The sequence below is a fragment of the Anticarsia gemmatalis genome, chromosome 27 (genome assembly GCF_050436995.1).
Source record: "Anticarsia gemmatalis isolate Benzon Research Colony breed Stoneville strain chromosome 27, ilAntGemm2 primary, whole genome shotgun sequence".
NCBI lineage: Eukaryota > Metazoa > Arthropoda > Insecta > Lepidoptera > Erebidae > Anticarsia > Anticarsia gemmatalis.
This window is the reverse complement of record NC_134771.1, coordinates 3,803,301-3,830,282: the sequence shown is the minus strand read 5'-3', so window position 1 is coordinate 3,830,282 and position 26,982 is coordinate 3,803,301. Positions and strand designations below refer to the sequence as shown.

General features: G+C 34.4%; 1 protein-coding gene across 2 annotated transcripts; it reads right to left on the bottom strand.

The window, feature by feature from the left end:
- Positions 1-87: 87 nt before the first annotated feature.
- Positions 88-26,982, bottom strand: LOC142984570 (uncharacterized). Of its 2 annotated transcripts, none has more exons than XM_076132277.1 (3): positions 26,896-26,982; positions 26,612-26,684; positions 88-689 (listed from the first exon to the last, which is right to left on the bottom strand). In XM_076132277.1, exons 2-3 carry the CDS (start codon positions 26,660-26,662, stop codon positions 573-575), a joined length of 168 nt encoding a protein of 55 aa, XP_075988392.1. In that variant the 5' UTR covers positions 26,663-26,684; positions 26,896-26,982; the 3' UTR covers positions 88-572. The 2 variants fall into 2 exon arrangements, with proteins under 2 accessions (XP_075988392.1, XP_075988393.1); XM_076132278.1 differs by having other exon boundaries at positions 26,804-26,951.

The window sequence follows — 26,982 nt, the reverse complement described above, 5'->3', positions numbered from 1 at the left end:
GCTGTTCCAACTGTACTGGTTTCTCTATCCTCCAAGTGCGTTGAAACATGTAAAGAAAGTAGGTTGAAAGCAAAATAAAATACCAAATTATAGATGTAATTCATTTATTTCTTTACTACCTCCTCTACTAGTACAGAATATTGTCTATATAACACTATCAGTACTAGTACAAAAGAACACACAGTTTCTTAAACACCGCCGATATGTAGATATTTAAACTTTAGGCGGCCTCAAAATAACAATACTCAAACACAATTTGTTAAATCTATCTTTATTGGCGACACCATACTTCAATCATTCATTCATTTATCCCGCTTAACTTACAACCTACTCACTCAGAGAAAAAAATTATAAAAAAAATAATACATTTTTTTTTCTCTCATCCATTGCATTTACAATTTTTTTTTAACAGCCAGACCCGATTGGAAGTACCACCATAATCACACGAATAAAAAACATTGATTAGACTTAGTGTGGGATGGATGCGACATATTGAGACCTTGTTTGGAGTTCGGGTCTCTGTCTTTTCGGGTCTAGCTTACGTCTAGTTAAGTTTATTGGGTTATTGCGGTTTAGAATCGTCTGGTCTGGTGCAGGATCATTTGACGGACGCTAAATGTGGATAGGCCGAGTCCGAGGGCTGCGAGGAACAGCGCAGACCTGGACACCATTTTCTCACGGTTCGCTGGCTGTAACAAAAGAAAGAAAATGGTTAAATTTCTGAAAAATATACATAATTGCTTCAGGTCCAAAGAGCAGGTAAATTTAAGTTCATAAAGGTAGCATAGAGGTCAGTTATAATTAAATATTCAAAAGAAATACTAAGAGCAACAATTTAAAATCGTTTAAGTAAAGGCGAACGGCAGGTTTATATGAAGAATTCGTACAGCTTATAAAATGTCATGTTTAGGTTTACTTTTTGTTTTAATTGGTAGCTAATATGATAGACAAGCTTATTTTAAAATTCTTATATTTTTAAAGTTGGGAGGTAAAAGTTATGTCCATTTTTAGAAGCCCCGATAGTTCGCTAAATTGCTCAGATGCTGTCAAAACCACAATTCAAAACAACAGCAAATTGGCGGATGCGTAGACGTCAGGCGAAAAGTGACGTCTCATGAGATTTTCTTTTTCTTTAGTTGTCAACAAATATAAGCCATGGACCAAAAATTATTATTTAAATAAACAAATACTTTCTAATTAATCCGGACTTCTAAAAATAATACTCCCAAATAAAAATAAGTGACTTAGTCCCCTTAATAAGTGGTACAAATTCTGTTACGAAACAACACAAACTTTAAGCTGTACGAAATCTGCCGATCTCCTTTCAGTTTTACCAACGTTATCAGGCCAACCTGAATTCACTAGAAAATGTGTTAAACTGATAAAAAGAATAATAAATAAATGTTCAAATATTATCAAGACATTAAGATAATTTCATAGTTATTATTTTTATTTAAAAAAGTTAAAGTAGCACAAGGCAGTATGTCTTATTTCCTTAGTCCAAATAAAAAAAGATAATTATTGCAAGATGGAGGACGACGATTTTTCGCGCCAATATGAAAAAAAATAATAACAGTTCTTTTTGTCTTCTTTCGTTAATAAATTGCATTAAGTTTACGTATATAATTATATTATGAAGGTATATGAACCTTTGTACCTTTCTATTGCCAAAATGTTTGTTGCAACATAACTTTCTTTGAGATAGGTCATTGCCAAGAATCAGCTGTATTCAATCAATTAAGTGAGAACATCTCATTGTGTTGCCAACGTATTGAAAAATCTATAGAATTTATGCGTATTTAGAATGTTTACAAGTTCATAAAGGGATTGCTGCTAATGTTTCAGTACTTTTTTCGTACTCAAAATTGGACTGAAATAAAAAAAATTACATAAGAAATGAAATAAATTATGTTGCTCCATAATCCTTTCTGTTTCAGTCAAAAGAGATGCTATGCGATGCTACTGTCTTCATTATGGGCTATGTTCTGATAACCTGTTGAACCTAGTTATAAGTTCTTTAAAAAGCAGACTTTTTTCTACAATTTTGCGTCAATAGTTTCATAAATACGTTTACAAACCTAGTATTTTTTGCCCAGAACTAAAATTAGGTTTTCAAACAAAAGGTTAAGAAAGTACTTATACCACCCCAAGGTAGACTGGCAGAAAATGCCTTTTGGCATTAAGTCCGCCACTTTATACACTTTTGTATAAGAAATTTATAATAAATAAAGTCGCAAATCTCTTCAACTTCAATGAACACTAAGTCAAGATGATACAGCTAGAAATAGATTTTACTAGTACATAGAAAGTACTAATAGTTACGCACAATAATCTAAATGACGCATTTGAAGCGCATGTACCTATATACTAGTATTTACGTCTACAAAAGAAAGCATGCCGTGAATAGTTTGGCTCCCGTGGGCCGCGGTCATATGATTTTGTTAGCTATTTATAAATTAAGTATCGCTGCCAAATGGCGCTTCGGTTTGTTCAGTATTACATTGGTTAAATAAGGCATAACCTATTTCAAAGACGATGTTAATTTTGAGTCTGTTTTCATATAATTGTTTCGCTTTTCTAACAGCTTGCCGCTATTTTCAGTATAAATGCGAAAATCAAATATATAAAATTTTCGCGTCACAGTTTTCGTTGCCATACTCCTCCGAAACGGCTTGACCGATTCTCATGAAATTTCGTGAGCATATTGAGTATGTCTGAGAATCGGCCAACATCTATTTTTCATACCCCTAAGTAACACTTTTTTTTAAAATTAATATGGCAAAACAACGTTTGCAGGGTCAGCTAGTAAATCTATACTAATCTATACTCACATTCACTTGTGCATTGTCCTTAAAATCTAATTCTTAGGTGGGATTTAGGCCCATACAAAAATTGCGCGTACTAAAATAATAGCACTACCTTTATTTACCTACCTAACTTTCTCTAGGCAGTGACGATACCTAGACACTGGTTTCTGGTTTCGTGTAGGAATGGAAACTACGGCTACTGTTAGGCATGATCTAAGAATGGTTAGCTTGTTTTACCAGCCCGATATCTTTAGTTAGAGTAAAAGCCGGAATGGCGAATAGTTACTTAAATGTGAATATGTCAGGCAATTTTTAGTCTTAACAGTTTACAAACATACCTCCTGTTATACGTTTCGTCATCGACAATGTTAGTGCCATGTAATAGCGGGCGAGCTTCTTGTCATATGCCGTCCGATGTTACTAACTCTTACTATTGAGAATAATCTAATTAGACAAACACACATTGTCCGACTTGGGAATAGAATCCAAGCCATCGTGGTTAATTGTCGGATACACTACCGAGCACAGAGGCAGTCTTTTCCTTTTTAATCGAAAATAACCCATACTAAGCACCGTTTCGTAGGGAGTTTGGAAATGGATGTTAAACCTAGTTGAAATCTATTGTTCAATTTGTAAAGTCCTGTATTCGAAATAGTCTGGACATCCTTTAAATAAATCTACTTTTAACCGGAATTATTCTGAGGGAGCCAGACGTATCTGCGAAGATAACGATGTCTGGAAATATATAACCCGTGTTAAGGTTATGATCTTGACTCTTTCTGTCTCAGTAAGAGTGAAAGAGATGAACAATGTCATTGAGTTGTAAGACGCAAATTGAAGGTTTTAAAATGATTTAGATTTGAGTGAGGATAGATTCCTCCAGTTTTAATATTAACTCAATAATTGACATTATAAAAGTATTATTTAGTAATTAGGCAACTGTTGTTTTGGTATATAAAATACTAGCTGACCCGCGCAACTTCGCTTGCGTCACATAAGAGAGAATGGGTCAAATTTTACCCCGTTTTTGTAACATTGTCTATTGCTACTCTGCTCCTCTATTGCTTCCTTCCTCGCCTTCCCCGATAAATGTGCTATCTAACACTAAAAGAATTTTTCAAATCGGACCAGTAGTTCTTGAGATTAGCGCGTTCAAACAAACAAACTCTTCAGCTTTATAATATTAGTATAGATAAATTAAATATTTCAGCTAAAATGTAATACCTGGTATAGATTTTCCGGAATTTTGTTTTGGGACTTTCAAGAGTGACAACTTGTCAGAATATTTCAAGCCGGCAGAATACCTCTGACTCATGTATACTCTAACATCGTTCTGCGTTCTAATTAATACAATAGTTGTAAACATGTACGCTATAAATGAATTACATAACATTTTTGGCAGAGCTCCATTGGCTGTAATTAGTCAAAATGTGTTACAGTGGTACAGTATGGTGTTATAGTGGTAATTAATGTAATATGACCTATAGAGAAATACGCAAAAGACACTTCAGTATTTTACTTGCTAATTTCAGGTCTCATAAAATAGAAGATAGAGTTAGCAAAGATGTTTAAGCATTTGTTTCAGACGCAAGTGGTTGAAAGTTCAAAATTGAAGAAAATTACTTTTTCACGCTATGAGTGTATTGTATGTAAATAATAATCACTTGGTATAACAGTGACAAGAAAACATTGTAAAGAATTCTTGCAATTATATAACAGAAATACCACCCATTTAACTGCTTGTAGACTGGAAAACTGGAAGTCTATGGGAACTATGCCTATAACTAGGTATGTTAAAACACCTACTAATATTATAAATGTGAAAGTTTGTGAGTATGTATGGATGTTTGTTACTCCTTCACGTAAATACTACTGAACCAATTACGATGAAAATTGGTATATAGGGACATAAGGAGCTGAAGACCCAGAATAACACATAGGCTTTATATCCTGGAGTTCCCTAAGGAATGGGGTTTTCACAAGAAGGGTTTCCACGCGGACAAAGTCGCGGCCGGCCTCTAGTATGTAATAAATTATAATAGATATTATTGAGGGAAATTAAAATTTGTTGTTGACAAATACATTAAGATGTTTTTTAAGTACCTATTAAGTAATAGTGAAATGATAAACCAATATAATAAAACGTTGATATTGACCTATTTCTTATTATTTACGTTTGACGTTAAATGGGAATAAATACACTAAGATAATAAAATTACTATTATTTATTATTTATAGATTGATAACATCATACCCTTTAGACTTTGTATACTTTCAACATTTAATATTTACGTCTAATTTATATAAAAAATAATAAAAGTGAAGTTAAGCAAAAGCAACGTCAATAAATCATTTTGCAGATGGGTAATCGTTAAAAAAGAAATAACGATGTTACGCAACGTCAATAAGGTAAGTTTTCAGATGGGTGACCGTCTACGCCATCATATTTAATTAAAGAAAGGCCTATGGTAAAACAAAGCAACGAAAAAGCAAGGTATAATTTTGGACGGGCGGCGGATTTAAAAAAATAGCGTAGTATGTTAATTAATAAATGGGTGACCATCACCATCGAATTTCTTCCAAATATTCCTATTTCCTGTAGTCCAGTTAAGCAACACACTCGAGGTTTGATTTTGGATGGGTGATCATTTCCATGTTTCTACGTGAACATTAAAACGGCCAGCCATCTTAACTGGTTATGAAAATAGTCTGTATTTTCATAATCAGTGAAGATTATTTGCTATTTTAAAACAGTACTGCTAAATTTCACTGCAATGTCAAAGGTGAAGGGTAAGCTAGCGTAAACATACCCCTCTCCCTCGTTAGACAGTTGTCTGCGCAGATCGATAATACCTGTAGCTAGCTTTAACAACTAGACGATTTAACGCGTTAGACTCGAGACTAAATTCTACTGATATTATAAAGCTGAAGAGTTTGTTTGTTTGTTTGTTTGAACGCGCTAATCTCAGAAACTAGTCCGATTTGAAAAATTCTTTCACTGTTAGATAGCCTATTTATCGAGGAAGGCTATAGGCTATATATCATCACGCTACGACTAATAGGAGCAAAGTACCAGTAAAAAAATTTACAAAAACGGGGAAAATTGTGACCGATTCTCTCTCATGTGACGCAAGCAAAGTTGCGCGGATCAGCTAGTCCTCCAATATTATAAATGCGAAAGTTCGTGAAAATGTATGTATGTATGGATGTTTGTTACTCTTTCACGCAAATACTACTAAACCGATTACGATGAAATTTGGTATATAGGTAGCTGAAGACGCAGAATAACACATAGGCTTTTTATCCCCGAGTTCCCGAGGGATCGGGATTTACACGGGAAGGGTTTTCACGCGGACGAAGTGGCGGCCTCTAGTCTAATATAAATTAAAACAGACCATTCTATTGGTCCCTCTGTTGTTTTCTCTCTCTGGTCAACCCGGGAATAGAACCCTAGATTCCACTATGAAAGACCACATGGTATTTTTTAAATCTTTTGCAAACTATGCTATCTATCGCAGACATAATAAAAAAATCTAGGTTCTTATTAATCTTGCAATTATTATTATCTCGTACTGCATTAAAACCAGACATTAATATTATCTTGTGGCACAGTTATTATACAAATCACTGTTTTTAGGTTATCTTTAAATTATCTTAAAAACTGCAATGTATGAAACAAACCCACGTTTCGCGTTTAACAATTTGTGTCCCACATAATAGAGATCGAGCTTATTTCCATTAAGCGGGCACATTATCAAACTCCGGGCTACTATTGAAAAAAATCTCACTAATATTATAGATGTTGAACAATTTTCGGCCATTAGTCACTATTTTATTAATTTCCATCTGTTTTACTAATAAACGTCGTGTAAGCTTAATTAGTTATACGGTGTTTTGTCATATTCAATCTACATTGAAACTGTATATAAGTAAAAAAGGCCGTATAACTAATTAATAACTACTTACGCCGTTTATTAGTAGGGAAGTTAGTGTTATGTGTCACGTAAAAATAAAAAGCGTTATCATTTACGTGTAGAGAAAGTCGTTTTTTAATTACTTTTATTGCCATTATTTGAAGAGGATAACATGTTTACTACAAAACAAATATTTACTATCCAATGACTCAGCTGTCGCATAGCGCATTTGGCGGTGAAAATATTATACGCATAAGATTCGGTAGGTAATAAATGGATCAGCATGCGAAAAACGTAGGCAAGGAGTGCCTGAGTGACCGATAGGGTTACTAGATGGCCTGGATTTCCGGGATTGTACTGGAATTTGGAGTGTTGTCCCGAAATAAAAACATACTAGGTTTTACCGTAGATTTTTTTTTGGTAATTCCTACTTAGTGTAGTTTCGGACCGAATATTGATAATTTAGAAATATTTGGAAGCATAGGGCTCCATTTACAGCGCGGTTTTACATGTAAAACATGCTGACTTTTATGAAACGTGGGATAAGGTATAAAAAGTTAAAGGCAATGATCATGTGATTTTCTAGATTCTAATATTCTATGCCTATTTTTTAAGCCTAGTCTTTCTTCCAAACTATGTTGGAGTCGGCTTACAGTCTCACCGGATGTAGCTGGATATCAGTATTAACATGCGTACGAGTAAGTACCTGATACCAGTGTTATTATAATTTCTAAGCTAGGGGTCAAATACAGGACGTTTATATCAACCTGTCATAGAGATTACGATGGATTAACACGATTTGTGAACGTGGGATGTTGTGTAACTATATTAATGGTCAGTTGCAATAATGTACCTTTAGATAGCAATATACAGGGTGTCCCAAAACTCAACGATAATCCGAGACAGGATGAAAGGCCAAGTCATACCGGTTCTAGGAAAAATTAAAAAAAAAATTCCATATCACTTAGTTCAGCAATAATAGACATTTTTCAAAAAAGTTGAAATTCCGCACCCTTGGCCGCATTTTCAAGTCCTGTGATCACCAATGTCATTATTTCGCTGCGTTTTTTTAAATTTCGTGATCTTCATTAAATATGCTATTAATCGTAAAACAAATTTATGCACAAAACATTGTTAATTTACTAAAAAACGTTAAGTTTTAGTGAGTCATGGTACACAAAAATATCGTTAGTTAACTTTGACGCTTCATATTGGAAAAAAAATGTACTACACTACCCTTGGCAAGTTATTTCAAAAGTTGGCGCATTTAATCAAGATTACAAAACGGTGCAACACTTGCCACTTTTCTTGCCATTAAAAATGTTATTTTTATTTGAACGAAGCATGTCCTCACAGATGGATCGGACGCAGTGGTTCAATTTTATGGCCTCCTCGTTCCCCGATCTAAATCAAGTAGATATTTTTGACTGGGAATGCATAAAAGAAAAAGTCTATTCGAAATCAATACAAAATCTATCAGAAAATCGCCAGAAAATTGACACAGCGTCAGAAGAAATAAATACAAGAAATTTTGCACGACTGGTGAAAAGATCTTTTGTAAGGTGTTGCAGAGCCTGTATTCGTGCCAGAGGAAAGCAATTTTTTTTAGTAAAGAGGTAATTGAGTTAGTCCATAACCAATATTTAATTTAATAAACATAATAGGTAATAATAATAAAAAAAAAATATTGAACGACCCATGGTTCTTATTTAATTTTTCTCCATAAACTAAAGTAATTCCGAATTGTTTTCCTCTGGCACGAATACAGGCTCTGCAACGCTTTACAAAAGACTTTTGCACCAGTTGTGCAAAATTCCTTACTATTATTTCTTCTGACGCTGTGTCAATTTTCTGGCAAAGTTCTGATAGATTTTGTATTGATTTCGAATAGACTTTCTCTTTTATGCATTCCCAGTCAAAAATATCTCTGGATTTAGATCGGGGAAACGAGGAGGCCATAATATTCAACCATTGCGTCCGATCCATCTGTGAGGACATGCTTCGTTCAAATAAAAATAACATTTTTAATGGCAAGAAAAGTGGCAAGTGTTGCACCGTTTTGTAATCTTGATTAAATGCGCCAACTTTTGAAATAACTTGCCAAGGGTAGTGTAGTACATTTTTTTTCCAATATGAAGCGTCAAAGTTAACTAACGATATTTTTGTGAACCATGACTCACTAAAACTTCACTTTTTTTTAGTAAATTAACAATTTTTTGTGCATAAAGGCGAACGGCAGGTTTATATGAAGGATTCGTACAGCTTATAAAATGTCATGTTTAGGTTTACTTTTTGTTTTAATTGGTAGCTAATATGATAGACAAGCTTATTTTAAAATTCTTATATTTTTAAAAGTTGGGAGGTAAAAGTTATGTCCATTTTTAGAAGCCCCGATAGTTCGCTAAATTGCTCAGATGCTGTCAAAACCATAATTCAAAACAACAGCGAATTGGCGGATGCGTAGACGTCAGACGAAAAGTGACGTCTCATGAGATTTTCTTTTTCTTTAGTTGTCAACAAATGTAAGCCATGGACCAAAAATTATTATTTAAATAAACAAATACTTTCTAATTAACCCGGACTTCTAAAAATAATACTCCCAAATAAAAATAAGTGACTTAGTCCCCTTAATAAGTGGTACAAATTGTGTTACGAAACAACACAAACTTTAAGCTGTACGAAATCTGCCGTACTCCTTTGTTTTACGATTAATAGCATATTTAATGAAGATCACGAAATTAAAAAAAAACGCAGCGAAATTGTGACGTTGGTGATCACAGGACTTGAAAATGCGACCAAGGGTGTGGAATTTCAACATTTTTGAAAAATGTCTATTATTGCTGAACTAAGTGATATGGAATTTTTTTTTAATTTTTCCTAGAACCGGTATGACTTGGCCTTTCATCCTGTCTCGGATTATCGTTGAGTTTTGGGACACCCTGTATACTGTCGTTAAGCCGTGTCAAAGGTTTTAACTTTGACATTAGATTGACCATTAAATATACAATAAATAATTTAGTTGTTTTAGTGTTATTTTCGCAGTTTATAGTTAAGCGTCAGTTAACTTATCCAATAGATAATTTAACAATATGAAAACAGGTGATACAATTTCACTTGATACAATTTCACTCATTCAGTAATTATAAAGTGGGGTCTTAATAATTTAAAAAAGTTATAATATAGTGTTTGTTTTAAACAGTTGCTATGAAGCTGCAGTGACATTTTTGGAAGGTTTCCAAGCACTAGTTTCCAATATTCAATAAGATGACACCAATTTTTGGTGCAAATATAGATTTTTTCAAGAACATTTTTTCACCTAGCAACTAAATATTTTCAATCGTTTCTGTGAACTTTTAAGCATTTAAAAATATCTACCTGTAAAACTGGTGTATTTGTTAATTTAACCAAGTCCATAGCCTCGTATTTATACATTCATTTTCAAAATAAATACCATATTTTATAACCCATGCCTATCCAGCTGCTAGGCAAGGGTCTCCTAGAATGAGGGAGAGGTTAAGACTTGAGAAGACCACTTTTAAATTTCATACGGAGTTTTCTCGTATTCATACAAACTTTTTCCAAAGTAAATAACATAATAGCACACATTTCTATATTTATAAGCCATGACTTTCCAACTGAATGAGGAAGAGGTTCGGCCTTGAGTCCACTACTTTTAGATTTCTCACCATGTTTTCCTTTTCATTAATTTTGTAGGACTTATTATGGGTTAAATTTATTTATCAATAAATTAATTGGTAGCGTATCAGTAGCATTTCAACATTCATTCGTGAGGTTACAAATCTCAAGTATTGTGTAAGTGATATTTCAATCAACACCTGCATTTAAGACAACCATTGTCTGTACGACACTTGTGTTTCTGAAAAACTACTCCTTCTCGAATTACGGTGAAAATATCCGGCTTTTAATGATACATAGGAAATGAAATATTGTGTCAAATATTTTGTAAGAGTTTCCCGTACGAAGCAGTGCTATTATAGTCCACTAGCTGACCCGTTCAACTTCGCTTGCGTCACATAAGAGAGAATGGGTCAAAATTTTCCCCGTTTTTGTAACATTTTTTATTGCTACTACTACCTTTTGGTCGTAGCGTGATGATATATAGCATATAGCCTTCTTCGATAAATAGGCTATGTAACACTGAAAGAATTTTTCAAATCGGACCAGTAGTTCCTGAGATTAGCGCGTTCAAACAAACAAACAAACTCTTCAGCTTTATAATATTAGTATAGATTTAAGGATGGGTACGGTGATATTCGATGTGTTCCAATGGACTATAGTATCATAATTTGGAAACCATATCGTACGGTTCCACATTCGATTTTTTCGGCTGTTGTAGCTACGAGAGTTAATTAAGTAAGAAAAAAACGGAATCCTAAGATTTGATTGGATGAAAATTAAAATGTCTTACGTTTTCACAACTAAACCGTTTTCGTTGAAATTGAGAACATAGATAGTCGAAGATTCGCATTCATACATAGGTGAATTTATTTTACAAAATGCTATTTCTAAGAGAATAAAATGAAGGGAAAGCCTGCCAAACAATGTGATATCTAACTAAAACAATTATTTGCCCGGGAACTCCCTAGTTACGTCTAAAGTACCGCAATAAGTTTGAAATGTTCACACACATAGACTCTCTGTATAAGAGGTCAATGAACCTATATGATAATTGATAACGTTTCTAATATACGTTCAGAGTCTCATCACTTATGACTCATATAGACTTTGATTAAAGCTATTGTTTTTGGACATTCCCTAATATTATGTAGAAAATATTTAATAAAACTTCGAGTATAGTAATAACAAGAGCTTACGTGTTAATAATATTGTGTATAATATAAAATTTTTTTACTGTCCCACAGCTTGGCAAGGGTCTTCTCCCTAACGAGGGAGAGGTTAGGCCTTGAGTCCACCACGCTGGCCATGTGCGGGTTGGGGACTTTACATACCGTTAAAAAATGTATTCAAGTACTTTTAGGCATACAAAATAAATCCATCCGGAGCCTTGAAATGGCTTCCCATAGTTTTCATATCGCAATGAATTTTAAGATTAACTTTCTCATCAACAAGCGGCAACCCATCTTCAGAGAGGCTGCGATTAAGCTTTCTTAACTTACTGATTGTACCTAGAAAGAATGCCAGACGGTAATTTTGTCGTCATAAATTGTCCTAATAAGATAAAATTCTTGTATTTAATTAAGAGTCCGGTACAAAGCCTATAGATAATTGTGATAAGTATTGATAAAACGATTTATAAAGGTGTCAATGTATTGATAGATATAGAAATTATTGTGTAAAATGTCGACGATAGTTGTGTTGTTGCGCTGTAGAGTACCTACAATATTCAGATCCGTATTAAAAAAGTCCGTTATTACGGTGCTGAGAATTCATTTGTAGTACTAAAATGTGTTTTGAAAATAGTCGCTAGAGCACAGTTTGAAACAGGTCTTCAGAAATAATATGATGGTATTGACAAATGAAACACATGTCCCATGTTTAGTAAAACTGATTCTTTGGACATGTAGGTAATATGAGGGAAAATCATTTTCTTTTTATTTCTACATTTAAGGTTATAAAGTGCATATTTCAGCAAAGAAGATAAGAGACATGGATATGAAACAGCACGGTAATTTAATATAGAAGAGAAGAGTTTAGAACAGAAATGAAAAATGGCAAAAGGAGAAGTAGATTTGAATTCATTTCAGATTTTTTTTAGTTCTTCACACGAAAAAATCACAGATTTTTTCGTGCCTACTCATTTTTGATTTTATCTTGAATTCGAGCAACCTCGTTCAAAACATGAAAATTATCAGAACCTAGCAACTGATTTGCAAAGCCTTATCTTCAATCCTATCTAATACTATCGAAAGTCACTAATTTCGATTCATATCTGGATAAAAAGAGGTCAAAATATTAATAAAATTTAAAATAAACCTCCTCCATTCGTACCCATAAGAGACAAACACAATTTTGGCATCAGTTTTGCGTGTATAAATATAATATTGTCGGTAAGGCGCCAAGATATCGTCAATGATAACGTAATGTGTTATATCAGAGGTGATTGGATAGGTGACTTTGATTTATTCAGGCAAATGTCGACCTTAATGTGGCATATGGAGTTCAGAAGATATAGGACGGAACATTACACTCATCAGTTCTTAATTTACCAAACAACTGAAAAGGACTCCACACGGATCAATTATTCGTGCGATCCATTAATAATTGTTTCGAGTCTGGTCGTGCTTTATGTCCATTGTTTGTATGTTTGTAAAAGTCCCGCGACACAAGAGCAATTTTTAATGCGGGAGTTGAGTTTTATAACTGAAAAATAAATGCCTGTCTGGGGGGTCAACGTCAAACTTAAAAGGCTTTAATGGTTAAGAGTCGCACAGGATATTTCGAAGTATAGTACTAAAGGAAGAGCATATACACTGCAGAGTAAAAGTGGTCTTTGAATGGATTAATTTTGAACTGATTGGGGGCCAATTGTAGCTATAGTTTATCAAGGGTACTTGCAATATAAAATTACATTTTAAGATCTTTAGTTACATGACCGGTATATAGCAATAGGCTAACATTTGGGAGCAACTGGGATGACCTGAGACCAACATTAAAAACTGCAAAACGCCGGACATACATATACATAATCGAGTATATATAAATAAATAACAGTAGTTAATTATATAAATGTTATTTACACTGTCCACCAAATGTATCGAGGCTCGTGCCTCAGATTAGTCACATTCCGATAACCCTTATCGTATAAAGACTGAAAGTCTTACAAATAGATATATTTTGTTTTATCTCACTACAGATAAGGGCTCCGTATTTAGCGTTAGACAGAAGGTTCAAGGTTTTAAGAAGTTTCTAGAGATAATGTTCTTTCTTGGCAACTGTTAGTAAATTCGTTTTTGCAGTTGCTAAGATTGTTATTTTTAGATGATACTATTTGAGTAAAATACCAGACGGTTTTTTAAGCTTGGCATTCTAAAAGACTATTTCCGGCCAAACTGTAGAGAGAGTGATCGTGTAATAAAAGTAATTTCTCATTATTTCGTTACTCTGAATTCAGAAGAATGATCGTAAAAAATATAAAAATGCACTAAAGAAATGGGATCTAGTAATAGACATCTTTTAGTTTCATAAAACCACCTATAGTTCATATGGGAAAGGGAGGTTCGAGCACACCAACGGCTACGACCTCCAACATGCATTTAAAGAGTGGGAGCTAAAGACAAATTTAAAGTAGCCATTTTTTACTTTCTTAAAACCACATATAATTCCCATGGGAAAGGTAGATTCAAGAATACCAGTTGCTACGATCCCTACAACCTTTTATTGCTTCATTCACATCCATACATCTTGTCATACACGACCGTTTAAACGTGCACCTGACCTTTTAGAAGAACACTACAGCAGACATGTTTTCAACAAAACATCACCAGAAATTTCTTTTTTATATGTTTACTTCAGTTTGCAATAAAAACTTACAATATACGGATATAAACGCCATTTATTTTTAAATACTGCGTGCAATATTTTGGCTGTCGTCCACAGCGTTGACGACCTTCAGAAAATTTGCAAAACAATCGTTATACTTCAGTAGTTTTTGTTAAAAATGTATGAATGAGGAGTGAAGAAATAAATGCTTAATTATATTCACGATTCGTCATGTTATGGAAATTCAATTTAAACTGAAGCGATGTCCTTGAAATTATGTGTTTCAGAAGACTAGTTACAGATTGCTAAGCAATTTTGTATACGAGTCCTGTACGTTTCGTCAAAGCAACAATGTTTTGCATTAAGGCAAGCGAATGCACCAGTTTCAGTAGAATTAATCTCATTATCATTGATGAGATTAATTATTTTTCTCTAAGTATTAGTCATGTTCATTAATTGGAGTAAGAGAAACTAGAACCCAGAATAGCAGGAAGCAGAACCAAAAAGAAGACGAGGGAAAAGAAGGAAAAATATAAAAATGTAGAAGTCAGGATCTTAAATATTCGCAAAATAAACAGTAAATAATACTAAATCTTACATCGTCACAACAAATTCTTCGCTACAGACTGCGATATGCGTACAATCAATCTAAGTTTATCTCGACACGCGTCTCCACGTTACGTTGACTCGCACTATCTTGGTATATTGACGCACACTGCTAAATGCGCGGTGACCTTTTGTACGGGAATTTAAAAGGGTTGAAGGTACTTGTAAAAGTAAAATTAACTTTACTGTCTCATGAACGGGCAAGATTAAGAATGAGAGGCGACGCTCAAGTGCAAAGGCTTAATATTTTTTTTTGAATGTTTGAAGGACTTTTACGGCTAGTTTTTTCAACAAAAGTAACAGCTAAAGTAAAAATGACATTAATTTCATTCAAATTTGTCGAACGAAGACTGTCATTTTTACTTTACACTTTGGCTATTAATTTTGATGAAGAAACTGGCCGTAAGGCATGCAAGCTTTCTTCCCGATGCATAAAGTAAGTTATAATTAAATATTCATGATTTAGGTAAGTTATCTTTTTAAGACACTACGTATCAATGTTTCTTTCAAGCAGTAACGTTTGCTAATACGCTTTGCAGGTAAATAATCTGTTGAAGACGTTATAGTAAGGATAGTGAACGATAATAATAAGGTAAACTTAACAATGAAATCTATTAGTGACTGTTTCCTCCTATTTTGCTTTATACTGATCAGTTGAAGGAAAACCCTTACATTTCTTGAGTAAACAGGTTATAATATTAAATATTATGTTTTGGCTATTAATAGTATAAATACCCAATCTTATGTTTATTTTTAAAGTTACATAGAGGATTTAATATACTTAATGGTAAATTATTGTTACAGTTAGGTCTTATGAGACACGAGTAACATTTGTCATAAAGGCTTGACAATCGCACCTGTCTCTGAAATGTGAATACTTTTAGTATATATCAGCTTAGCCTTTTTTCCAAGCTATGTTGGAGTCGGCTTCCAGTCTCACCGGATGCAGTGTTTTACATGGAGCGACTGCCTATCTCACCTCCACAACCCAGTTACCTGGGATAACACGGCACCCTTCGGTAAGACTGGTTGTCAGACTTTCAAGCTTCTGACTACTGTTAACGACTGTCAAAGATCTTCGAAAATGACAGCCGGGACCCACAATTTAACGTGCCTTCCGAAACACGGAGGAACTCGATATGTATAAGATGGTCACCCATCCACAAATCAACCTCGGCAAGCCTCTGCTTAACCTCAGAGATCGACCCGCGCGGCTGTTGTTAACTAAGCCACGAGCTCCTCAGTATAATTACCATAAAATGGTAACTATAAGAAAATCTGCCTCGGTGTCTATTCTCATTAATCGTAATTAACTAAGTAAATAATTTGAATTTGAAATAGGAATAAGAAAATATGAAAATTGCATTTATTATATTTAAGCAATATAAATTTAGAATAATGTGTATATTATATAGAAGCTAGAAACTAGACATAATGTTAAAATTTAAATAACTTACCTTACCCTACCCTGTAAAAATTGCAATGCCTGAAAAAGGCTACTAAGTTTGTCACTACCCTAATATAAGATCCTTTTGTATATATAACTTAGTAAGCAATAAATAATTTGAATTTGAATTTGAATTTGAATCGTTTACCGACATGTGAGTGAACCTATCGGTATCAGACAGAAGATGTTAAAATCCAAATCAAATAAGGCTATCTAGATAGATATTACTGCTTGCCAACTTACAATCAGCTCCTATCTAAGATAACAATACTGAAACCGGCTGTACTTTATTTGCTACGAATCTTATAAATCTTGTCACTTCGCACCATTTTTTACTGCACGTTTGGCGCAGTGGTTTAAGCGGTCACCTCGCCGCAACAACCGGGACAAATCTTTGTGTGATGAGCACGAGTATTTGTTCTGAGCCTGGATGTTAATGTATCTATTTAAGTATGTATTTAGAAATATATTAGTATGTTTATCAGTTATTTGGTTTCCATAGTACAAGCTCTGCTTAGTTTGGAATCAAATGACCGTGTGTGAGTTGTCCAATAAAATAAAAAATAAAAAAATCCACATTCATCACTCACTGTTACGTGTTGTATAGCAACACACATAACATAAATAGATCGCCACGGCGTAGTACGTGCTACGTCGTAGGACCTTGATAATGAACGTTAATTTAAACTAATATTTAATGTCGATTATACGTCATCTACACACGCTGTTATGAATGAAAGAGTAAAGTCCATATAGAGATAAATTATATTGTGACGTGACAACAAAAAAATTAAACGTATTTTGCGAGCATTTTTTATAATATTTATATGAATAACAAACAGCAGAGGGTAAACTAATAAAAAAACAATCCTTATACGAAATGTGCTCAAACCGCAATTGGCCAGAGTGACGGACTGAAAGCCTAACCCTTTCCTCATTTTCGGGAGAAGCCCCTTGCCCAGAAGTGGTCTATACATTTTAATATCAATAAGTTCGGTACTGACATGGTTCTTCAAATTGATTTTGATTATACCTCCAAAGTTCTAATAGGTAAGACACACGTTAAAACGTGAAATTTAAATTAGATGTTTCGCTATAAGCCAGTTTGAAGCTGATCAGATACGGAATAACATTGTAGATTTCGAGTTTCAAAAGACTTTGGCAATAGGAAAACAGTTTTCACGTATAAAGACGTTCAGATCCACTTAAAAGCATCCTACTAATGGAGTGTCCTCGCTAAAGGTCGGCGCTGGTCGATATCTCAAAGTTCAACTGGCTATGGACAGAGAAGGTCAGGAGCGAAAGAGTTACGCAAAATTTCATCCTATATGCCATTAAGATTCTAACGACTTTCTTTAACAAAGAAACATTTGGCAATCGAAAAATAATGCACTGGTTTTAAATAATACAGAAATAAATTCAGATTTTTTGTAAAGGAGTAAACAACACAAAAATATCATCGTTACACGTCAAAGACATTGTTTAATTGTTTAAAAGTACGTGTGTATGTTATGCATTTTCAGTACGAGCGTAAGTGGCTTGAAGCCAATTTTTATTTTTGTTAGGCCATCATCTATCAACAAGATATGCGTTTTAACTGATAGTATGAATTCTTATTGTCAAAAATAATGATTCATTGTAGACGATTTTTTGCCACTTTCTTTCTACATTCTGCCGCTATGTAAAAAGTATACAAAGCTGAAAGCAGCTCATTTGAAGATAGTTTCAGAACTGAGAGTTCTATGGTGTTCAGAAATTCAGGCGAAGCTGTTTAGGCTGCAAAAACGGAAATCGCACTAGGAAAGAAACTATCTCGTTGTCAATTGAAAGTGTTAAGCGATAAACCAAAACTTGAATTTCTTTTCCCATCATAGAAGCGACAGCGAAGAAAAAGACAACTGCGGCAGCTTTCTCACAACACCGTTTCATTAGAAATTACTTTATTCCTTAGATTCTAAGGAGTAACATATTTGAGTTCTTCATCATGCTTCTAATGATACCGCTGGAAGGATGTAGTGGAGGCGGATCTGAGGGAGCTACAAGCCGGTGATTGGCAAGAAGTGGCCAAAGATCGGGCAAAGTGGCGTTCTCTCGTGTCGGAGGCCAAGACACATTTTGGGTCGTTGAGCCAACGGAGTAAGTAAGTAAGTATCATGCTTCTAAGACTTAGAAGCATGACGAATTAGAGCCCACCTGTCTCAAAATCCACAGATTGATTTGCACACAATACTTAGAAAGCTTATTACAGAATTGATGAGTATCTAAACGATAATAGCTCTTGGGATTAGTCGCTCGCTTGATTAGGATTCTTTGAAATTAGGGAACTTTGCTATAAATTGTATAAACTCAGTAGCAGTAGGTCTAAATATTGTAAAATATGGGCAATTAATGATGCAAATAGGTGATGTTACGTACAATTTGATGTTATTCATAAAACTGTCACTTTTTTCTTTTATAATGTTCACAACCAGTGTGCTCACTTGCTGCCCATATTCTTATTATCACATGCTAGTAGGTGCTCCCAACATACGGTATGATCAGAGACTAATAAATAACCTAGCTATGTTCATTTAACTTAATTGACGTTTAGTCTATATCGCTGATTGTTGGCAGCTCCTCGCATGATCAATTATTGTATCAACCACATTGTAAAACTTTTTGGCGATTGAAAAGAGTGGCCGTGAGTTTCTCGCTAGCTCTTCTCATAAGGCTCTACCCCCTTTCCGAGCTAGTGGTAGATTCAGTAATTGTAACGACTATCATAAGTGTCAATATTTGACCTAAATGAATAAATGATTTGATTTTTGATTTTTTTTGAGACCAAGTCTCATTTGATGTTTTAAGCTTTCCCAAACAAAAATTCAAAATACCTGGATAAAAAGACTACAACAATAAAGTACCTGCAAATGGATTTATTGACTATAGGACATTGTCTTATAGTCAATAAATCACTGTATCAAGTGATCTGACGTCCAGACTGATCAATATCGATCTATATATAGCATACAATGACGTAGACAGCGCATCAGTTCTTTACAATTGACACATATTAGTGTCATGTGTTTACAAATACGTTTAACAAAGCATTTGTTGATAAAACTGTAGTAATGACTTTACAAACATACAAATTGTACACTAACGTAAACCTTACTCAGGCACCAATTGGTTGGCTATCAGTAAGAGAAATTTGTACTCTAAGAAAATCGGCTACCCGAATGGATTCCTGTATCCCTACGCAAGGATAACCGCAGTTATTAAATCTATCTGCAATTATAGGGGTAGACATAAGAATTTTTTAATGAGGTAGGTATTGCTCCAATGATAACCAAGTACAGTTTCAAGTATCGAAAAAGCTAAAGTCAGGAATAATAGATGGTTATGAGGGATGACTAATAAATTAGCCAGGTTTTCCTAAATTCAGGTCTTAAGGGCGATTGGAGGAGTCCATATTTACATTTGGGCAGATATAACTCAATTATATTTTGCATATAAGCAAGATAGAACATTCAAGAAATAATATGCAAGTGGCAAACGACAAGACAATACGAAAATACTATTACACGAGTAAAATAAATTATTATATTTTCTATGCGACATCGTTTTTCCTACGTGGGATTGGACACGGAGTAATTTGTATGTATTTAAAACTCCAACATTGGCTAGCAACTACTAAAGCAAAGTTTATTTAGGCAGTTTGTCAAAATTTCGTTTTAGAATTACGCAGAAAGTCTTGCCGGTCGACCTTAATTTTTTACGAGTAATGCAAATATATTAATGTTTTGTAAATGTCTCTTTTAAACGGGTCATGTAAACGATTTTTGATTTGATTATATTCGAAGCTAATTTTTGGCATGTCAGTGCATTTTTTCAACAGTTCCTGATCTCAAATTAAGGTTTTTTGTAAAATAATTTGTATATTTAATCTCATAGTATTTTAAGAGTACATCATATTGCCATCTATATGACCCAAATACAAAAATATACATTAAGTTGACCAAAGAAGACAGGCTTTTACTGAGAGGAAAAAAGACAGTCCCATACTGCACCAAAAAGATTAGTAGTTGGTCATCAATTTGGCTTTTCAGACTGCCGGAAAAACAAGAAAACCGGTCTGTCACGGAATTCTGAGTCTTACCATGCATCCAATAATCCTGCTGGTTATTAAGGCTTTTCGCCATCCTTCAATTGACCCGTGTATTTACATATAACTGTCCCGGTCTGTATTTGGCAACCACTAGTGTCAGTTTGAAACATTAATTAGTAAGTAGGTACATGTGTATTTTCGTTCACAACACTCATCTAACACAACATATTGCCAAGTGATATCGGAAGTAGGAAGCTCAAATATGTCACGGTATTTCTGATGAGGAAATGGCCATGGTGGTGGTACATTCCTTTATCGTATCGTTTATGTATCACTAGGCGACACCAGCAATGTAGCTGATACTCTAATTTTTGGTCCACATAGAGAAGGTACTCGTTGTTCAAGTTCAGAAGTCCTACTAATGCCTGGTTTCTGAGGCATATTTGGCGGTAGTTTATCTATTCAAACTGTCATTTTATATGATCTTAAACGCTATTGAATAGATAAACTACCTCTAAATGCACCTCAGAAACCGGGGGTAAATCAGGCAACGGTTTTTTGGTTGCAACTCGGATTTTGATACTCTGCTCGGTCAATGACATTCACATTCACGGATTTAATTAAACATACAATTTTAGTTTAATACAACGGAATTAACTGCTTTTAAAGTGAAGAAGAGATGTCCTCCCGAGACGGATGGTGGAAAAACCAACTTAAACATTAAGTAAACACTTAAAAGGTCCAGTATACGAGAGAATTGAGGGCATCCTACTTAAAATTCAACCAAAATTCTACCTACTAACCTAAAGAAAGTAAAAGAAATGGCGTATTAGATAACAAGAAACGAAAAGTAATCATTAAAAAAGATCCATTACTATTGGATAATAAGGTTTTTTTTGCTCCAAACTGGTAGTAAAACGTAATAGAAGATTTTTTGCTGTACCGTGGCGCAATCCTTTGCTAGCAGTTGGTAACAGGCGGAACATAGAATGCTGCGCGGCCTTGAGTGTGAACTTTGAGAAACGGTATTGAGTATAAGTTGCAGATTAAATTGTTATAATCTTACTGGGAATATTGGAAAGTATGTATTACTTTATAATGATGATGTTTGGTACAGGATAGAGGAGTATAGACAAAGATAGGCCTTAGCAGAAGGTAGAATTGGACTGTGTAGAATGATAAAATGTTATCTTCCAGGATCAAAAATTATGTGTACTATGAAAATTGTAAATTAGGATAGGCTTTCAATTTAACGGAAGATGTAAGTAGGTTTTTGAAACCTGATTTCTATTAAATTTGTTATGGAGATATTTTGATACCCGAGAAAAGACATAGGCTACTTTTTACCCCGGGAAAATGAGGCATTCCCATGGGAAAATTCAGGTGGCAGACGAAGTCGCTGGTAAAAACTAGTTATAAATAAAATTACACTTCAAAAATGGGTGCAAAAGTTAACGACGCGAGTAGCTCCCAACACAATCCCAAATAAATTTCTACGCAGAAGACGGATTCCCAAAATAGCCAAAAACCCCGTTAGCCGAGTGACTACGGTAGATGTAATTTATGATTCAACTCGTAAGAATTATGTGTTAAATACCGGGCGTATCGCCAAATTATAATATTGTAGTTTTCGATACATTGTAGGTATTTGATTTGGTTACAGGAGTGAATGAACTGATTATGTTGCGAGGCAGAGGAAAGATTTGAGGTGAACGCAATTTCGTTTTTTTTTAAGATGATTGTCTTTGCCTTTGTGATTGGTGACATCAAAAAGAGCGTTTTTATTCCTTGTTCGGAGAACTTTCGACCACTTAGTTATTTTTATAAACAACATTAAGTGTCTAATTACTACAGCATTAAAAATCTCTTATTTGACGCAATATTCTCGCCTGCACCAGGCTTTTCTACTTTAGACAATTGAAAGTTTTTTAAACCACTTGACTTTATTCAGTTACTGACACAAAGAGCAAAGCAATTAGTTCTTATTTCATACGATCTTATGCACAGAGGCGATCAATTAGGCTAGGCAGGCAATCGTTTTTCACAGAGTTCTGGAAAACCTGGTAAAAGATTTGTCCGTACTTTACTGTTTCTTTTTCATACTAATAAGTAGACCTTTATCACAATCGAGTCAGCAGTTAAAGGGATGATTCTACAACATTCTCTCACATGAGAGTTCACGGGTTATATAAATAAAGTAATTACATGATAACAGCATGACTGCCATAGAACTCGGATATGTATTATCACGGGTCAAGTTGATAATCTAAGACTGTTATACTAGGATCAGTCATCGGATTTAATTAGACCTAGGTTTAAGACTATCTTTAGTATCTCCTCTAATGGTAGCGTTAATAGGTCACCTAGGTATGAGCAGTGATAGTCGTAGTTATAAGCCTATCAGCTCCAATCAAGACACCTATTAGCTTAAATAAGTTAATTAGCACTTGTCTATTTGAAAGAAAATTTAAATTATATACAATAGTTAAGAATAAAAAATGTAAGATGGCCCTCGGACAGAATTGCTTTAGAAAATTAGAAGTATCATAAGGGAAGAAAATTAGGGGTTGAAACGCTTACTCTATTCATTTGTTTTAGTTGTTATCATGGAAATTGCGATCTCCAAGCCGCCAAAAGCGTATATCCCAGCCTGTGCCATGTGCATAGTTGTATTGTATTTGAATACATACATAAAAGAATAGACGTAAATACATCAAAACGAACTTAATCTTGAACATTTTCGACACAACACAAGGCAAAACATCATTGTACAGTAGCTCGATTCTCTACCACTATCGACTACCGAGAACCGGCTAGCCATCGAATTATTTGTACGAAAATCTGATCAGCGCCTTTACCGGGCTCCGTAGGAACTATTTTGGCAGTACATTTTAAATGTCAAACTTTCGATACTCGACAGTACCGACTGTAGAGAATTGCGCTTCAGGTGACCGACCAGTCGTTCTAAGTTTGTCCGGTCAATATAAATCAAGCGAGTACTACAAAGATTTTCTTCATCATAATCTCAAGAGACATTTTATCAATATTCGCATTCGGACACTCTCCGAGAATAGAACGCGATATCTTATCAGTGGTATAAAAGTCAAGAGTAACTAGTTTGTATTGCTATAACATTTAACCTGACAGTTTGTAAGAAAAACATAATTTATGTGGGGCACTGATAAATTTGTTAAATATTTTGAAAAAAAATGGCCACTGAAAGATTTGTAATTTTTGTATTTTTTTTTTTAACCCATTACTGTCCCACTGCAGGGCAAGGGTCTCCTCCCAAACGAGGGGGAGAGGTTAGGCCTTGAGTCCACCACGCTGGCCAAGTGTGGGTAGGGAACTTTTTTTTTGTAATGGGTCTTTTAAATTTAGCGGAAGCGCGAGGGTCCTGGATTCGAATCCCATTGCACTGGATACGCCTCTCAAATTCCGGTAGTATTTTAACCTACTTTAATCAATTTGACAAAACAAGGATCATTGAAAGCCGAGTGATCTAGCATCCACTACCACGCAAGTTGTCGAGACATCGAACCCAAGGTAAAACAACAATGACTTGATTGTGAGTAAAAATAGTATCTTCTATTAATAAAACCAATGACTTTCGAAATTATGAGTGTAAAATATTATCACTTGCTCCAACGGTGAAAGAAATCTTGCATGTCTAAAGATTGTCTTCGAACCTCCCTGGACCGGAGTGGTAGACTCAAGACCTAAATTCTCCCTCATTTCGGGAAGAGGCCCCCTTAGAGGTTCCCTTGCCCAGCAGTGGGACAGCAAAGGACTAAATAATATATGATTTCAAATCAAGCTAATACTATGAGACATTTCCAACCAGTAGTAAACAGTGAAACGTTTCATCAACGTCACAATTACCGACTAACAATAATGCAATTGCGTCCACGTGTCAAATCACGTTGTGTGCAGTTCGAATCCCGTCAAGTGCGCTAATAATAGGTGGGTAATTGACACGGTACGGATTTATTTACCGGATGTTTAGACTCATGTTTATCCGATTGAAGAATTAATTGAGAAGGTATGTTATTACGTGAAGAGTTATTGTATTTAGGTATGGTATTTTTAACTGACTTGGAAAAAACGGAGGAGGTTCTTAATTCGACTGTATCGTTTTTTAGAGGTCTAATTTTTACATTTGGTAGTGTATGTGACTGCCGTGCAGAGGTCTTGGTTTCGTCGGAATCATGAGTTGGGCAAAACAGTCTTTTCTGAGTGTTTCGCCAAAAATTTTTCAGATATTGCCCAGAGCTAGCAAGTTGAGATATAGATTTTTGAGCCTCGGAGAACACGTGAAGCTGTCCTTCTCGAGCCTAACCTCTCACTGATCGTGTTTGTATAGCCAATACTGTTTAAAGTTTAAAAACTAAATTTTTTAAACTGATTTGGGAATCAAATCTTGCCAACAACGGTCGCCCCGATACACTAAATATAACTCCAAGTTCAGACAATCTACCTATTTAAAACTGGGAACTCACACAACACAATTTTATAGTAGGTATTTCATTTTACTGATTCATTTACTTTAAATAATGGATAGAGCACTGAATTTCCTTAATTATGTACGATTCTATGCTGATTGATCACGTTTATTTAAATAGGTAAGGATAATGCAAACATAGGTGAACTCTGTTTGTAGGAAAATAATTTCGGGAAAACAATGCATTTTCGGATGAAATTCTGCATTGGCTATTATATATTCATTATAATTATATATTCATTATAATTATATATGCTATTATAATTATATATGCTATAATAATTATAATTGGGGACCGTCGCACATTTATAAGATAGCAAAGAGAGGGAAATGGGCCACTTAAGTGGGAAACTCTACCACTTAGGTAGGATACTCTGCCATTTTGAGTGGGAAAATTTACCACTTTCGGTTAGGAAACTATACCACTTGGGCGAGAAGTGAATACTTAGTCCAATCAGGTATGACTTCCTTAGTGTATCAATAAAATTTTACATCTTTTAATCAAATAAGAGTGTCACAGACAACTAATCTATACTAATATTATAAAGCTGAAGAGTTTGTTTGTTTGTTTGAACGCGCTAATCTCAGGAACTACTGGTCCGATTTGAAAAATTCTTTCAGTGTTAGATAGCCTATTTATCGAGGAAGGCTATAGGCTATATAACATCACGCTACGGTCATTAGGAGCGGAGTAGCAACGAAAAATGTTACGAAAACGGGGAAAATTTTGACCCATTCTCTTCAGTGACGCAAGCGAAGTTGCGCGGGTCAGCTAGTGATGCATAAAATTACATTAACTAGACAAAATTTATACACAGATTGAATTAGACTAAATGAGTAATTACTGAACAAAGGTATTACCAAACAATAGACAACTTCATGTTTTTTTAATCACTAGGAATTGCGTTTTATGCCTCAATAGATTATTTTTAGAGGTTACATTGAAAATCAATTAGCCTACTTATTGCTTCTTGTGTTTAGAATACAGAAGAATATTTTAAATAAGGTTTTCAAGTGATTTAGAGAAAAGCCTGATTTCAGCATATTACAATTTTAATTTTAGGATATAATTATTAAGTCCTCCTAGCCTTTCTTCTAACTATGTTGGAGTTAGCTTCCAGTCTCACTAGATGCAGCTAAATACTAGTATTTTACATGGAGCGACTGCCTATCGGACCTCCACAACCCAGTTATCTGGGTTATAGCACAATACCCTTTCGTAAGACTAGTTGTCAGTCTTTCAAGCTTCTGACTACTGTTAACTAAGAGTTTAATTACTAGTCAATTAATTAATACTAATTAATTTAATCTGTTTAAGTATTAAAAACTAATTAAATGGTCAATAATTGGTTTAAATGTTGACAAAACTTGATTACAAATAAAATTAAGAATACAGATAACTGTAATTCTAGAAATGTACTTACATTCATGGACTGAAGCCTAAAGTATATACACTGGAGAAGATTTTGAGATAAATTGTATATTAGATTAAGAAATTATTTAAGTGGTATAAAAATTAATTTGTTAATATTTGAAAATAAAATTGATTGCAATATTCAAAGAAGTACCTAGTTTGTATCACCGCAGGTTTCATTTCATTTCACAATGTGTAAAATTCACACGAGTTTTTCGGAAAAAACGAAGATTTACTAATCCTGAGACGTAAATTTACTGCATTTTGACTAACGACAGAGATATTCTCACGATCTTCAAAGAATTTATTATAATCATGTGAAAGTTTACTTCAGTTTCATACGAAAACAAAGAATGAAAATTAAAATGTAATCTTACCTGCGAATATGTGAGTCTAAGAGCGTACTGGGCAATTTGTGTCGTTCTCATTATGTCCAAACCAGTGTGCGTGCTGCAAAACAATAATAACACGATCAAAACACATAAAATTCACCTAAAAAATCAACACTTTTACATAACCTCATGTTTGAAATATAACAAATGTCACAACACTACAATTTTGACACATACAATTCAAAAATACGGGAGAGACGGATTTTGGACTTTTTCTCTACTATAGTTACGAAAATCGTAGAATTTTTAATATTTATTCGATTACGTACAGGCACCCGCTGACTACCGCGAATGAAAGAAAAATCTAGATGTCATTTGATTGGGTATCGTTTGACAGCAGCATGCTGCTGAGTGTT